The sequence below is a fragment of the Nymphalis io genome, chromosome 8 (assembly GCF_905147045.1).
Source record: "Nymphalis io chromosome 8, ilAglIoxx1.1, whole genome shotgun sequence".
NCBI classification, from domain to species: Eukaryota; Metazoa; Arthropoda; class Insecta; order Lepidoptera; family Nymphalidae; genus Nymphalis; species Nymphalis io.
In genome coordinates, this window is record NC_065895.1 from 12,796,723 (window position 1) to 12,813,735 (window position 17,013).

Below are 17,013 nucleotides of genomic sequence, written 5' to 3' on the forward strand. Positions count from 1 at the left end.
CCAATTATTCACATAAATTAAGCATATAAATATTCGGAGGTGCTTGCACAGATTCGAACCTGCGATATTCAGTTGATATTATTTATTTGTTTTGTAATGGCTTACGCTATATTTTTATATGAATATAAAAGCTTATAACTCAGTTCAATTTATTGAGTCGTTTTTTTTTATTTAGTAATGATTATCTGCTTAAAAAACAAACGCCTTTATAAAAAATGTGAGCTCATAAAAAAACTTCTATTTCTTTACCCTTATGGGTGGTATTTTTTCTTCAAATTAAATAGGACTGAATGGAAAGACTTAACAAAAAAAAATATTTTTAAATTGGTTCATTTATAAACGGAGTTCAAAAACAATAAAAAATGCAACCGAATTTAAAACCTCTCCTTTTTTAAGTCGGTTAAAAAAGCACAAAAAATCTTCACTCGTAGACAGTGAAGTAGAAATTCTGCTTTTTCAGTTTTAAAAATCTGGCTGTTTTTTTTTTTGTCTCGGATTTTGAGAGTACGTATCAAAAAAGAATTGAAGTGAGTTTGCGTGGTTTTTTTTAAATATATAAGCTAGCGCTTGACTGTTATCACACCTGATGGAAAATGATGATACAGTCTAAGATGGAGCGCGCTTGCCTAGAAGATGCCTATTCACTCTAGACTTGTACCCATTTTGTAGGTGGTGGGGATAACGAAGGTCGGGATGGTATTCCAGATCATAGCGGTGCGTATCAGAAACGAGGAAGCAAATAGTTTCGTACGTGTCTTAGATATGACAACTACGTACGGGTGCAGATCTTTACGGTGCCTCGCAGTTCTGTAGTAAAAAGGTGACGGAGGAACCAAATTAAATAGTTCCTGGGCACACTCTCCGAAATATATTCTGTAGAAAACTGACAGACAGGCAACCTTACGACGGTATTCCAAGGTCTGGAGTTTTGCGACCAGTGTCTGGTCGCCAATGAGTATTCTAGCACGACGATCCACTGAATCCAAAGCTGAAAGCTGGCACTTTGGAACCGTCCCATAAATGGCTCCAGTACTCCATGCACGATCTTACTTGGGCTTGATATAGGGTCAAAATGTAAAGGTGTATAATAAGGTGTAAAATTTTGAAGATATTGTTTTAATAAATAAATACGTTTTAATAAATTAGTTACAGACGCAATGACGCATTGGATGAGTTGATGTGAATAGCTCACATTGTCGATACAACACCCCAAATAAAATTATTGATCATAGCCTTCTAGCTACCAACGTTTGAATTAAGTAACATTAAACTGGTATCAATTTTGGGAATAGTGCTGAAGACGCAATTCTTCAAGTATGTACTTATTTTTACCTCTTTCTGATTATATTAAAATTATAATTTAGAAATGTAATTTATAGCAAAAATGTATTTTTTTACCATTATTATAATATTATACCTACTAGATAAATCAGGACACGATTTTTTGCAAACAGTATATTGGGTAACAATAATTATTTTTATCGGAAAAAAATGTATTTAAGATACATTCAAAGGAAATAGAAAATTATAAGACAATGATGTCGTCAAGGATATTTTTATACGACATTTATTTTCTAAGTTTTATTTGCTAATTCATACTCCTTGGTCGTCTATTTTGTTGTAAATGTTTTCAATGTCAAAATTTCACGTTTCAAAATTATTTACATTACAAGATGTAAATTAATAATTCCGGTAGTGATAAAATGGATCTTGGTGCTCTTTGTCCGCACAGACACATGTGCAGTAAGTTTGGTGAGTAAGGTTAACTTAAAAATAATATGCAAATCATTATCTATATATAATCATTTATTTTTAAAGGTAATACAAGCAAGCCGGAAATAATTAACTCAGTCGTGAAAGAGTTCGTGAAAACTACTTGCGAAGGTAAGTGTGAGCAATTCATTATTCACTAAGCGTTAAATGTCCTGTAATTAGCAAAAGGCATGACTGTTTTCTGCTTTTTTTACCTAAAGAAAATAAATTAGCATTTGTTAAATTTGATAATGTATTACAATAAACCGACATTGAGGGTGTAAGATAATATTTTTTACAATGTCAGTGTCTACATATTTAAGTAATTCTCAGAGGTCGGCCAAAAAAAAAAGTCGAAAAGAACTCACACGAAATAAATTGATGTGTTTTAAATTGATTTGGTTTTCTTTAATATATCCTTAAACTTACGTATTACGTATACTTATAGACAACAAATAAATAATCAACTGCCTAAATAGTACTTTTTAATTAAAGAAAAGATTCACAAAGGTTACCACCTAAATGAATTTAATGATTTTTTCCTAAGTAACTTTTTAAATTTATAATATACAGTAGAGTTGTGCCCAAGACTACGACTGAGAGAGCTTTTAATGAGTAATATATTGGTATGTGCACAAAAAAAAGTATAACTATATGAATTATGCAACTAATAAATGTATTAATTATGTAGTAATTTCAATTTATAATCTGTATTTACCAAGCCAACTCAGTACCGTCATATTGTAAAAATTTTCCACTATCTGTTTCCCTTAGTTTTTCTATAGTATTAAAAATACCAGTAACGCTAGTGTCGACATCTAGTGGCGCGTTTTTACCACCCATATCCGTTTTTACCCAACCTGGATGCATCGAAGCTACAACAATTTGATCTTTTTTTAAATCAATACTCATTGATTTTGTAGCTGCGTTTAATGCTGCCTGAAATAAACCAAACGTATACATATATAGTACAAGTAACGAATCACAACAGAAAAGGTTCAGGCTTACAATTTTTAATTACATTCTCAATCTTAATCAAAAATCAATTAATGATCAATTAAAAAATATTATAAAAGGTATATAAACCTTCAAAATGTATGTATTTCATTATAAACAAAATGCAATTAAATGACTATAAATTTTTAATGTAAAATACCTTAGAACATCTGTAGGGATAGAAGCCTCCTTGATCATTCAGTGCTATAGATCCAAGTATCGAGCTCATGTTTATGACGACGGCCCGTTGTGCACCCAACAGCTTGTTACTGTTTGCTTCAACAGCTTGTTTTAAAATGGGGTGAAGGCTCTGTTCCAGAAAATTAATTAATAATAATAGAATATATCGGTGTTTTTAATTAAAATATGAAATACCTTGGTCAACATAATCGGTGCAATAGTGTTAACAGTTAGATTTTCCAATAACTGCTCTGCTTTTACAAATTGTAGCTTTGTGAATTTAGTAGTCACGCCTGCATTATTTATTAAGACGTTTAATCCTTGACTTCCTACGACTTTAGAAACTTCTGATGCTATCTCACCAATTTTCGTTAAATTTGTAACGTCTGTTGAAAAGGAATACTTTTTTAATATTTATTTTACTTGTATGTGAAAAATTAAATTCTATCTTTTAAAGTTATATAACTAATACTTAATTTTAAATATTACTATTACCTAAATGTAAAATGTGTAGATTCTTATGTTCTTGAGATAATTTTGTTAATTCCTGTAAAAATATATTAAGATATATTAAATAGCAAATTGTAGTGGTGTTCACTGATTGTGAAATAATAACATCTCAGAGAAACATCTCGATGTCGATTAGGGATTAGCATCGTCATCGTACGTCTCTATTAAAACGTCGACGGTGACGTCATCTGTCATGTCATGGGCAATCCTCGGCTCACCGCTCACGCCGCCTGCGAATTGTGATTTGTGAGTGTTGTCTCTTTCTCGCACCGTACAGTTACCAAAAGGTCTCTTTATAAAGTACGCGACAGCAAGTCTAGAATATTAATTGAACCGTTGTCGAATAGACGTAAGCATACCGCGTTAACGTTTTGAATATTTAGTGACAAAGTTTTAATTGAAAATGGCACCAATAGGTAAGTAAAAACGTTTAGCTTATTACATACCTCGGATGGTTTTCGACAGGTCGCAAATATAATACCGGCCTTGTCATTTTTAGTTAGGTATTTCACCATACCAAGTCCCAGGCCGCGATTTGCTCCTGTTATTAAGATAGATTTCATCGTGAAACACTATATACCCGCAGTGGTGTATTACTTAAATTTGACATGCGACGGTCGATAGAAAGTTAACTTCTCATTCGTGTAAATATTTCGTGTGATTTCCTTGTCTCTGTCACATGAAATACGTCAAATATGACAATACTCAACCATTTTCGAAGATTAACTAATTTTGTGAAACCTCTCAATAGAACAGAGAGTTTTTTTGTGATCACTAAACGCTCCTTGGCTAGTAAGTTTGATGGTGCAATTAAAACATGTAACCTTGAAATCGTTAAATATCAAATAACCTCACCGATGATAAACCACATACTTTGAACCTTATTCGTTGCTTTATTGATAAAAACTATTGAGTTTTATTAATAATAATTACATTTTGAAAGTAAAATATAGTTAAATGATTCTCATAAGCTGTATTTGTGAAATTCGTCATTCCGAAATTTGCTATATTCTAATTGATATATAATGACAGTTGCTTGCATATAATGTTTCATTCTTTTGGTTGGTGACAACACTAGGTGGATGGATGTGTTGTGGACGTAAGACCAAGTTGGTAGCCCCTTTGGTTAATCATGACCAAGGTACAGTAAATTATATTTTAATAAGACATTTGTGCTGTCTGCGATGGTACCTGTTTCAACTTGCCTACTCAGCATTGCACTGTTAATTCATATTGACAGGGTTGGTACAGGGATTAACAAAAAATAAAGGGACTCGAGATATAGTATTTATCATAATAATCATCAATAAATTCTTTTAACTTTAAAGGGTTTGAAATTATTGAAATGTGTAGTTTTCAAAACTCTAAAAAAAAAGAGTTGCCTAAAATGTGATTTGTCAATTTTCCTAAGTGTATGTTTCCTAAGTTTCCTAACTTGATCTCAAAGTAAATTTTCTTTAATAAAATTGCAGACTTAAAAAAAAAATTAACAAAAAAAAGTTAATACTACCATTTTTTCCTCATATGTGTTGTCACCAAATCCAAATATGGTATGTTATTAGTAACATTCTTAAAACAAATAAAGAGAATGACTAATCTGGCATTTCTGTACTAACTCTGTAAATGCACTTAGTGATGGTATCACCTGCACTTTGTAGATGGAAGTTACGACTATGATTTGGCCGTTATCGGTGGTGGGTCGGGAGGCCTGGCCTGTGCTAAAGAGGCTGTGAATCTTGGAGCAAAAGTTGCAGTGTTAGATTACGTAACACCATCACCTCAAGGCACAAAATGGGGTCTTGGAGGAACCTGTGTGAATGTTGGGTGCATTCCAAAGAAATTAATGCATCAAGCTGCTTTACTCGGAGAGAGCATACATGTAAGTATTGTTGTGTCTTATCTTTGGTACTTTGTGGTCTGTTACTTTTGTTTCAATTTTATAGAAATAAAATAGTTCTGTTATATTTTTGTTCAGGAATTATAAAAAAATTAATTTTGTAATATTATATAAAATAATGTTGCAATTTGTCACATAAAACAGTAGCTTAATGAAATATTTAATATGTTTAATATTCAAAAAAATTTTTTTATTGTAGGATATGGTAAGTGAACAATCCTTGGATATCCCCTCACCAATTTCCTTCCTGATCCTGGAGTTATGGATGATGTTGGTAGTTTTTTTTTTTTTAAATTTTTTAAAAAAAATTTTTTTACCTTTCTATTAAGTCAAACAGTGAATGTCATCACTTTTAATCAGTTAGTTGTAAAAATACATAAAAAATAGTTTTTATTAATATTTCTTTATTCCTTTACCAAATTAGATGTATGTATTCATCACAGGAAGTCAATATCAATAAAACCTTCCACAAATGCAAATATAACTCCATGTAGTGCAAAAAAAAAAATGATATCTGTAAAAATAACGTAAAATTTTAGTTTTTGACGTCTAGTTACAATTTTTAATACCTACTCTTATTAAACATAGATTAGACGTTGACGTTTACGGCCCGTGTATTTTAATTCGATCTTATTCCATTCACAATAAGAACTAAAATGAGATTGCACAATTGTTTTGTAGGATGATCGTTAGTCATACCTATTGGTATGGGAATATAATTTGTTATATAATACGAGACAATCGTATTGAATATTGATTGCACCACATGTCCGTATTTAGATTTCCTATGACTTGCAACAATTAAATTGAGTAAAAATCTTATTATACAAACAACCCACCGGTTAACAAAACAAAGCAAAATCGACATTATTGAAAAAAAAAAACTAGTAATAATTAAGTTTAAAATATTCAATGACTGTATTTCGAATATTTACCTATTCTTACATTATTTTACAGCTTATAATGTACCGTAAAATTTTAAATTATCTTAAAACAAAAGAAAATTTTCCGAATTGTTTGTAGACGTAAAAAGACGCGATGCGGATGACCTGTAGATTTGGTTAAATTTATTAAACCCGTCAGTAGCCGGCGTCACAAGTAACACTCAGCATTGTAACAAATAACTTTTATATCTTTCTTTTATAAACACACTAGTTTTAAACAGCGTGTTGGGGGTTACTTTTTTATACTTGTATACCTAACGGGGCAGGTAGGTATAAAATGTAGCCTTTTGCCCTTGGGGTCCAAACTTGTATCGTTTCGCGGTTAACTATTAAGCTCTGAGCTTTAAATTATCCGTATTATATACTTGTACTCGTACTTCGTAGAGCAGTAAAGTAAGTATACAATAAGAATAGTACATCAATTATAAGTCCAATTTCAGAACAAACAAATATTATTAAATTGTATATATATTAATTTTAATGGGTTAAAGTTAATGTGATAATTTCAACATGTAGTTTGTTTTATTCAATAAAACGAGTGACATAAATTCGTTAACGATCAAATGTAAATTAATTCACTTACGAAATCGACTTAAGTAAATTTAAGTACCACCAATCAGAATGAAACGGAAACGATTTTAATTTGAAAATTAAAAATAAATAAGTATTTTTTTTAATCGTTTTTACATAAGTTCGCATTTAGATTAGGATTATTACTAGTGTCTTTAGTGGTCGTAATGATTTTAAAAACAGTAAATCGTGATCTAGTATGAGTATATACTTTTAACCGGCCTTAAAAAATTTTTTTACACGTAAATCAAAAAAAAATATTTTAAACATTTGTAGAACGTTCTCTAGATCTTGTTCTTGTATATTTTATAAACTTATTTTACATCAATAATTAATTTCGAAATTAAGGGTCGTTACCGTTACGTTACGTTAAAAAAAAATACACAATGTATTGTATTGATTATAAATATTACGGAAACGAACAGATCAATGAACTGGATCTGATCCTAGCAGTCTCGAGTCTTTATTAATACGAATAAATATCATATCTACAATTGCTAACAATGACAAATGCTAACATTTTTATGGCGGCCAGTATCTTTTCTTTATTTTATTTGTTTTATCTGTGTCCTGAAAAACTTGTTTTTTCTTTTATATATTTATAGAAATTCATGAATATTATATTAATATAACACCGATAACGATAACAAAGATTGCGAAAGTATTGCATAACATAATATTAGCTATTGTTATGATGGCCCTGTTTGAGTTTTTGCCGCCATTAATATACATTTTCTAATAAACTAATTTTATAATTAAAAAAAAAAAAAGTTGTACCTATACAATAGTAATTTTATCGTTTAGTTTTTTATCCCACATTGTAGTAGGTGATGATTGTGTTTAAAATATATTAAACGTATTTGTAATTTCTTCTTTATTAAGTCTTACGTTCTACTTTTTAAATTCTTCTACTAGTATAAAATATTGTCTGGATTTTATATATTTTAGATCTTTATCATATTGAGTTACGATATTGTGTACGATTTACACAAATGCGTGTTTATAGAATTTATCGTCAACGCACGCTACAAAAAATACGAATTTACAGTAGCATACAATAGGTAAGTAAAATCGATTATGTGACGTCGCTGGTAATTCTCCTCAGTGTAACATGCCGTTGCCATAGTACACCAAGGCACCGTCATTTTTCTTACCCTTAAGTCGTACAGAGGTACTGCTTTTTATTTTCAACGCACCCAGGGGAATTCATTTCAGCCACTCGTCCATTTTTAATGTCCATTAAATCAAATTTTTATTTGTATGTCAAAAAACCTAAACACCAAAAATTGTAATACAACAGACATATTATGGTTTTATTCGCCTTATTTTAATCAAAATGCCATATGTCAAACATTAATATTTACTGTGTATACTTTACATTATGTATATATATATATATATATATATATATATATATATATATATATGTGTTTATTTATATGTCGATAAGTACACATGATACGCAAAATGTAATCGCGATTCATATATGTCCCTGGGCGTGCTATGGTAATTGCACGTTACACCGATGAGGTAATTATGACTATAACATTGAAGAATTAAATGCGTCTTCATACATTTTGTTAATACGTCGATACGGTGTAATCGTTCCGTTGTCGCGCCGTTCATATTAATTATAAAATTAACCTTTGTATAATATACGAGTGTGTCACTATTGTGTGGTTAAAAGTAAAACGTCAAAATGAAAACATTAGTGACGTGACATTAGTCGCACCCTGTATTTAAATTTTCGAAAAATATTCCATTATCAAATATAAACATGAAAATGTATTTGAATGCAAGATTGAATATTGTTTCGTGTTAATAACGTGATATAACACTTTTCTCAATCACCGATGCGTTTTTATAACTTTGATATTGTTAATCAATCTTTACAAGTTTTATTGTGTAGTTGGTGAAGGTAACGCCCCTTACGATACCTAATATGTATGATGTATGATATGTTTTTTGTGGTAGGGCTTTGTGCTCGTCTGGGTAGGTACCACCCACTCATTAGATATTCTACCGCAAAACAACAGTACTTGGTGTTGTTGTGATCCGGTTTGAAGGGTGAGCCAGTGTAATTACAAGCACAAGGGACGTAATCTCTTAGTTCCCAAGGTTGGTGGCGAATTGGCGATGTAAGCGATGGTTAACATTTCTTACAATGCCAATGTCTATGGGCGTTGGTGACCACTAAATATAATATATAAAAAATATGTTATAAAAATGAATAGATTTTTTAATATCATAAGTTAGATATTAGACGAATGTACTGTAACTGCCTGCGCATCAGACAGACGGTTTTTAATTTTCAACATTGCTCAAATTATGTAATGTAATTGTTTCGTAAAAAATCATGAATAAATAATAATAATTAATAATAATAATATCCTGGGACACTTTTCACACACGGTCATCTGATCCCAAATTAAGCTTGTACAGAGCTTGTGCTATGGAAACCAGACAACTGATATATTACATATACTACTTTTTTTTGTAAATACATACTTATATAGCTAATTACACCCAGACTCAGGACAAAAATACATGTTCATGCACACAAATGTCGGTCCTGGGTGGGAATCGAACCCACAACCTTCGGCGTGAAAGGCAAGTGTTCTACCAACCACGCCAAACGGCTCGTCAGAATTATTAAGGCAATACTAAACACAAGTTTACCTACATAGATAATAAAAAGCGAAGAGTTAATATTTGTTGATCTCCATGAAGGAAATTAATAAGATTATTTGTATTCGATTGACATAGCTTTGAAATTGAAAGAGTGGAAAGTAAAAACTACTGAATTTCATCTCAGTGGAATCAACATTCCGCACCGATGGTAGCTTTGACGATTCTAAATTGCTTGTTAAAGTCTTATGTGAATAAAATACGTCGATTTTAATTTCGATTAAATTAATAGCAACATGTAAGTTTCCTAATGCCTGGTAAATGTTTATACAATTATCCTAAAATATTCGGAACTTTCGGAGTTTTTGGTGCGACTTATCCAATTGTCAACTATAAACAAATTAAATACATGAAATTGAATGGTGCTTTACCAGTCTTGTACTTTTCACCCAATAATCCTGTCTCGTCAGTAAAATATATCAGGTCGGGTCCGTTTTTATAAGCATAAATAGTATAACGTTATTGATTTTTCTTATGACTAAGTAACCTTGACTCTGTAACCATATACCGTATCTAGTGAACGTGCTTAAACAACAGTTTCAATTTGTAACGCTACGGTCTACCAATAGACACGGAAGTTGTGATCCATAAACAATTTATTACTTCTGAAATTAAAAAAATTACATTTTTCGATCTAATGTATTGACTATAGCCCATATTCCAATCGAAGGAGACAAAGGAACGATTACTTAGTATTATTTTAAATACGTTTAAATTATTATATCGCAAATTTTATATTCAATGTTCCATTATTAAATAAATAATATCGTCGTTGGGATGCCACTCATTGTAATACGTACTACGAAATTGGAGGATGTTATCGCATAATTACATTTTTATTACCTTTAATAGCCGTTGTTTGCGGTTCTGTCTGAAAATATATAGAGTACTTTCTAATAACCGCAAACTGTTATCTTAATGTATGTTTTGAGTTATTGTTTTTTTTTTTTTTTGTTAAAAGGATAATATATTTATTATTGTATTAAAAACTTTATCGCGCAACCTATAACGATAATTGTGATGAATGTGACTAGAGAACTGGAGAGCATTTCGGTATTTGGTTTGCTTAGGTGTCATATCGATTGCGATTAGGTCAGATCAATATCCTTATATTCTGATTCTAGCTCTTCCTAGCTGCGTTTTTGACCAATACCACAAAAGTCTGTCACATATAATATGTATTTTTCTCAATCAATGGTCCTCCTGGCTGGCCTAGGCCAGTCTGGGTACGGGCCTCGGGGTTGCCCCCCCTACCCGGGATGGTCCTCCCCGACGGTTCGACCGTCGTGTCGATTCTTTTAGGCCCATAGGGCCAGGGTCGTTGTGACCCAGTGGCTATCTTTCATGTATGTATGTATTTTTCTCATGAAAAATATATCACTCTGTTGTTACTCGTCGCTAGATGGCGTTGCAGTACACCTACTTGCATACGGTTAATCGATCGCCATGACAATTTTGTATAGTAAATTTACTTTAATAATAAAAATACTTGACGAGTTTTGCTGTAAGAATAAATACATTATTACTATTTTATTGGAAACACACGTTTAGACTTAAGTAGGCTTAAGTAATAATGCTTAATGATCGTTCTTCTTCAGTCTTTTTGTATAATTCATCAATATTTTTATATTTTTAATCTATATCATTAATGTGACGTAATTGCAACATTATTATTAAAAACTGATCTTAGTATATAGAAAATATTCCTTGGTCTTAAAAGTAAATTTAAATTTAAAACCTTATTTTCCTCGACCTTCCCTGTAAGCTTAATCTTTCTATACCCGAGATTACTAGTGAGAGATCACTGTGAGTGATGAGGCCGTCTCTCATGCTAGTTTGTTATATATGTATGTTTAAAAACAACAATGCTAACATGTTTTGACGAGCCGGTTGGCGTGGTTGGTAGATACTTGCCTTTCATGCCGAAGGTTGTGGGTTCGATTCCCAACCAGGACAGACATTTTTGTGCATGAACATGTCAACAAGTATGTATTTACAAAAGAAAAGTAGTATATGTAGTATATCAGTTGTCTGGTTTCCATAGCACAAGCTTTGTACAAGCTTAATTTGGGATCAGATGGCCGTGTTTGAAAAATGTCCCAGGATATTATTATATTATGTTCTTTTTGAAACGTGGTCGCCCCGTGGCAACCGCCACTGAATTTTCATGTGCTTATAATTCATCTCGTACTCGGCGATGAAGGAAAACATCGTGAGAAAATCTGCACGTAGCGGATAAAACTGCCATGTGCATCGTATGCGTAAATATAAATGGGAACATTATTGATACCGAGGCCAACATTTTTTTTCGAGGATATCAATGTAGGCTTTGTTATTGTTATTGTTCATTTATTACTTTGTTCAGAAAATAGAATGTGCTGGAACAAGAGAAAACATGCATTATCTACGGAATAATATAATTATTGTGCCTTAATAAAGTATTTCTAATTAGTGAAAAAAACTCTGAAAAGTGTATACTAACACATAAACTGTTGTACCTTCCACAGAACTTCTTAGATTCTGATATTTATATTGTTCCCATATTGTCTAATTAATTATTATTAGTTTGTTATTGTTACCTTCTCCTCAAATAGAGGAGAGGAGGCCTTTAGCCCAGCAGTGGGACATTCACAGGCTGTTACGGTACGGTAAGTTATTGATCGATTTATTTAGAAAGTAATCGAACACTTATTTGATTGCAGGAAGCGGTATCGTATGGATGGGAAGTGCCTTCAATAAACAATGTGAAAATTAACTGGTCAGCATTGACTGAATCCGTCCAGAACCACATCAAATCTGTCAACTGGGTCACCAGGGTCGATCTGAGGGAAAAGAAAATCGAATATATCAACGGTTTAGGCGAGTTCAAAGACCCCCATACAATTATTGCCACGTTAAAGAATGGTAGCAAGAAGGAGCTGACGGCAAAGAACATTGTGATTGCTGTAGGAGGAAGGCCGCATTACCCAAATATTCCCGGAGCCAAGGATTATTGTATCACCAGCGACGATATCTTCAGTTTGAGCCATCCCCCTGGAAAAACGCTTGTCGTTGGAGCTGGATGTGAGTATAGTAATGTTTTAATATATGTAACGAGTAAAAGTAATTGCAGAATTAATTATTTTTAAATTAGGCTGTTTGTTGAAAGAATAAGAGCATAAGCTGTTTTTATAAATTCAATTTCAAATTATATTACTTGTGCATTGCTAGAATTACTCTATTTTGTAATATTAATGATAAAGGCGTTGTTAACTCTTTACGTTTACATAAAGATTAGTTAGGTTGATAATCGTCTGCGAAGTAAATTAATAATATCACTTACTCGGCCCGCCATTAACATTTGCGTTAAATTTGATTTTAGATTCGCGTTTTATACAAGATGAAGACAACATTAAAAACACATAAATGCATTTATTTAACTAAATAAATAACAGAATAAATTAAACAATATTGTAGGGCCATATACCCCGTTCTTTAGGGTCGTAGGGTAAAGCTACTCGATAACTTTTGTCAATAAATGAGCAATATGTAACGAAGGCATTATTTTTTATTGGTAACTTCTAATGGTAACGCCTTTAAACACCAAAAGAGTCCAGCTTTATATAGTACCTACAGTAGATTAGCTGTTGCAAAATATAACTGGTTTAATTTACAGATATCGGTCTAGAATGCGCCGGTTTCCTGAACTCTTTGGGCTACTCTTCGACGGTTCTTGTCCGATCGGTTCCATTGCGTGGATTCGACCAGCAGATGGCCAGCATGGTCACCAACGAAATGGAGGAGAAGGGCGTGAAGTTCCACCACAATTGCATCCCATTGTCGGTTGAGAAACTCGAGTCTGGCCAGTTGAAAGCATGCTGGCTGAACACGCAGACGAAGGAACAGTGAGTTCTATTGAATTTTTTATTCGAGCGTACAAAGATTTCCAAAATAAAATTGGTACACATTTTTAATACTATTATTAAGCACATGTGAGAACGTTATTTATTTATATCTTGAGAACTAAGTTATATAGACAATAATTTATATTCTTCCACAATAAACAGACTATCTACAATAAAATATTTAATCTAATCTGATTGGTAATTTCTGAGATTTTCGTAAAGAAACATAAATTCTAAAGCTTATAATTAGTATTAATTATATTCTAAGCATAAAAATGCAGCATGCATAACTATAACTTACCGTTTGTATATTTTTATCATTAATGAACACTTGATGTAACGTGTTATGCTTTTGGAGGTTAATTGTCTTTTTTTGTATTCCCAGGAGCGAAGAGGTCTTCGACACGGTACTCCTGGCGACAGGACGATATGCGCTCACCGAAGAACTCAATCTGCCGGCTGCTGGCGTCAATGTAAGTATTAAATACTGCCATATTTTTGCCGATGTTACAACGAAAAAGAATGTGATAAATGACTTGAATGTTTATTTTGTCTCAGTTAACACAACTTTATAAATATAACGCTTAAAATTAGAACAAGATGTGTATACAATACAAGTATCAAAACTTTTACTCATTGCACTTATATATTTTTTGCTTTTAATAAGGAGCGCCAGTTTACCCTTTCCAAATTACGAACTTCTAGCACATCTCGTCACTCGACATCGCCTTAGGTTAAAATGTATCGATAACCGTACTCGGGAACGGGACAAATAGTCCAAAGCTAACGGGCAACCCCGGCAATTCCAGTCGCTGTCCGAGACCGGCAAGATCGTGGCGGAGGGCGAGCAGACGAACGTGTCGCACGTGTTCGCGGTGGGCGACGTGCTGCACGCGCGGCCCGAGCTCACGCCGGTCGCCATCCACGCCGGCCGCCTGCTGGCGCGCCGCCTGTTCGCGGGCGCCGCGCAGCACATGGACTACGACAACGTCGCCACCACCGTCTTCACGCCGCTCGAGTACGGCTGCGTCGGCCTCGGCGAGGAGCAGGCCGTGCAGAGGTGAGCCCCCACCAAACTATATAATACTTTGGTATTACACTTAAATATTTGTAATTCTCCCAGTGATTTGAATATTCGACATTCTCTGTTATCATGTTACATTATAATCACGAGGTCCCTTATCAGATTATTTTCTCAATGTTTGTTGATAATATTATAACGATGTATCGCAATTTATCGACTATGGAATCTTATTCTGTTAGATGTACATACAGGTGGTAACAGGTGTTAATGTTATCTTGTTATGGAGGTTAATATTAACTTATTTCTTTGGTAATCTAACAGCTTATATACCAAATATATCCTATTACATTACTTGTAGCAAAAACCTAAATGTAATTACACAATTAGTTTAATTATTCTATTACTTTTCACCGGCACGTTTTCAAGTGTTAGGTATAAAAAAGTTGCATATGTCGTTTGGGATTCAAGGTTGCTTCATACCAAATTTCATGAAAATCGGTTCAGTGGCTTAACCGTAAAAGCGTAACAGACAGACATTCCAGACAAAATACTATCGCATTCATAATATTAGTTTAGATAACAAACTAGAAGATACAATATTAATACATTTTGATTTTATTACTTAATTATTATTAATTAAGTAATTTAATATATTAAATATAGTACTATTTAAAAGCTAAATGTTCGTATTTAAACATTACATCTATCGATGATCTTATAACCAGAAAATTTGATATAATTACAGACACGGTGCGGATAATCTAGAAATCTACCATGCGTTCTACAAGCCAACTGAATTCTTCATCCCGCAACGAAACATCCGTAATTGTTACCTAAAGGCGATAGCATTACGGGAAGCTCCTCAACGTATCTTGGGTTTACATTTCGTGGGACCGGTCGCTGGCGAGGTCATACAGGGCTTCGCTGCTGCTATGAAGTGAGTATTTATACTTTTATACCTGTTTATATTAAATAAATGTCTTCTTAATGAGACTGGGAGCTAAATCTGCCAAGCATGGATATACATAACTCGAACTTATGCAGGTTTCTCTACGGTTTCGTTTTTCTTGTTTATATTTTAAACATTATTATAATCTGTAGATATTATAATTAAAAATATAAATTGCGTAAAGGGTAATGTTCATATTTAACAAACAACAAATGCTTTGCTGTAACAATACTTTTTTACTGGCGGCTTTATCACGGTTATAATATAAGTAGAAATTTAAAATAAAAAATGATTTCAGGTGCGGCATCACAATGGAACAGCTGATGAACACGGTCGGCATCCACCCAACGGTTGCAGAGGAGTTTACCCGGCTCAACATCACCAAACGTTCCGGCAAGGACCCCAACCCCGCGTCCTGCTGCAGCTAAACTATGACGGTGGATAACAATACTATCTCGGTCGAAATGTCTTCGTTCGTAAAGATTAATAAAAGAAAAGATTAGTTAAAAATGTTTGTCATGATATTTTAATCATTACTAAATGTTACTTATAAATTTAAAAATATATTTTCGCGTTGAAACCGCCTTGTTGCTGAAGTAAATTGAGTTATTGATTTTAAAAACTGATGTTAAGTCTTAAAATATTATATTGCATCATGAAGTAATGTTCGAACATAGCAAAAAATCGTTATAATAATTTATGTACTAACAAGTAACAAACAGTAGTTTTTTTAGACAAAATATTAAGGGATAATATATTTCATGTGGTTTTATTAATATAGTAACACATGTTAAAAGGTCACTACAAGCGTTTTTTAATCTGTAAGCTCATAGATAAAAAACGTTTCGTCAGTATCATTGTTAAAACCTGTTTTTGAGAATTTCTTGCCTCGTATCGTATTATTATTAGTACAAAAGACATTAAATTAAAATTTATAAAATATGAACAATATTTTAAGAACAAAATTATATTATATAAAAGTATGTCATATTGTTCCGATACCGTCAGCTCAGTATTATCGATGTTAGTTGATGTTATATGTTAATTAATGTTGTCCAGTGTTACTCCAGTGTAAGCACGCAGGCTCACATTCCGTCGACGCACGCGCACGGATTAATCAGTGTTGATCACTCTTCTTTTATCGTCATTTCAATTCTAATAAAGTGATATATTTTTTAATTCTGCGTTCATTATTTTTTATATATATCCTTAACATAAATAATGCAAGTTTTTTGAAAGCCAAGGTTATTCAGGTTTCTTTATGCTTAACATGCTGCTTTGCAAAGCGTAAATTAAAATGGTCGTTTCGAATTTGTAATATATAATGATATAACATTCAATGAAATCATGCTTCATCAATTAATTAAAACTTGAGTTAATTTCATTTTTATCTTCTTTTGACATGTACATTATAATTGGTTAATTTATTAAGATATTTTTTAAAAAATTGGTGTAAATTAGTCTGTTGTACGCGACTAGACTAAAGAGTATATAAACTTACTATAAAAAGACTCGCTTCATACAAATTAAATGAATAAGTATGAATATAATATGGACTGACTGCTTGACACGCGATGTTGGTCATTGACGTCATCCAACATAGATATGATTTGTGTCGG

The 17,013-nt window shown here is 32.6% G+C and overlaps 2 protein-coding genes across 5 annotated transcripts; one reads left to right on the top strand and one right to left on the bottom strand.

The window, feature by feature from the left end:
- Nucleotides 1-1,788: 1,788 nt before the first annotated feature.
- On the bottom strand, nt 1,789-4,174 carry LOC126770078 (C-factor). Its single transcript, XM_050489231.1, has 5 exons — nt 3,885-4,174; nt 3,424-3,475; nt 3,124-3,314; nt 2,909-3,058; nt 1,789-2,691 (listed from the first exon to the last, which is right to left on the bottom strand). The coding sequence occupies exons 1-5, from the start codon at nt 3,999-4,001 to the stop codon at nt 2,467-2,469; spliced, it is 735 nt and encodes a 244-aa protein (XP_050345188.1). The 5' UTR covers nt 4,002-4,174; the 3' UTR covers nt 1,789-2,466.
- On the top strand, nt 3,647-16,573 carry LOC126770008 (thioredoxin reductase 1, mitochondrial). Of its 4 annotated transcripts, none has more exons than XM_050489110.1 (9): nt 3,681-3,854; nt 4,517-4,579; nt 5,097-5,317; nt 12,240-12,600; nt 13,193-13,421; nt 13,807-13,894; nt 14,231-14,481; nt 15,191-15,382; nt 15,693-16,573. In XM_050489110.1, exons 1-9 carry the CDS (start codon nt 3,842-3,844, stop codon nt 15,820-15,822), a joined length of 1,548 nt encoding a protein of 515 aa, XP_050345067.1. In that variant the 5' UTR covers nt 3,681-3,841; the 3' UTR covers nt 15,823-16,573. The 4 variants fall into 4 exon arrangements, 3 of the variants coding, with proteins under 3 accessions (XP_050345068.1, XP_050345067.1, XP_050345066.1); XR_007669434.1 differs by lacking the exons at nt 3,681-3,854; nt 4,517-4,579 and adding an exon at nt 4,064-4,230 and having other exon boundaries at nt 15,693-16,191; nt 16,228-16,573; XM_050489111.1 differs by lacking the exon at nt 4,517-4,579 and having other exon boundaries at nt 3,647-3,854.
- The last annotated feature ends 440 nt before the right edge of the window (nt 16,574-17,013 follow it).

Excerpts from the sequence above, each read along its gene's own strand:
- LOC126770078 (XM_050489231.1), bottom strand. The coding sequence starts at position 4,001 with ATGAAATCTATCTTAATAACAGGAGCAAATCGCGGCCTGGGACTTGGT. Across the intron at positions 3,476-3,884 it reads CCTGTCGAAAACCATCCGAG|GAATTAACAAAATTATCTCA; the intron begins GTATGTAATAAG and ends ATATTTTTACAG. Across the intron at positions 3,315-3,423 it reads TCTACACATTTTACATTTAG|ACGTTACAAATTTAACGAAA; the intron begins GTAATAGTAATA and ends CCTTTTCAACAG.
- LOC126770008 (XM_050489109.1), top strand. The coding sequence starts at position 4,134 with ATGACAATACTCAACCATTTTCGAAGATTAACTAATTTTGTGAAACCT. Across the intron at positions 14,482-15,190 it reads GAGGAGCAGGCCGTGCAGAG|ACACGGTGCGGATAATCTAG; the intron begins GTGAGCCCCCAC and ends ATATAATTACAG. Across the intron at positions 15,383-15,692 it reads GGCTTCGCTGCTGCTATGAA|GTGCGGCATCACAATGGAAC; the intron begins GTGAGTATTTAT and ends AAATGATTTCAG.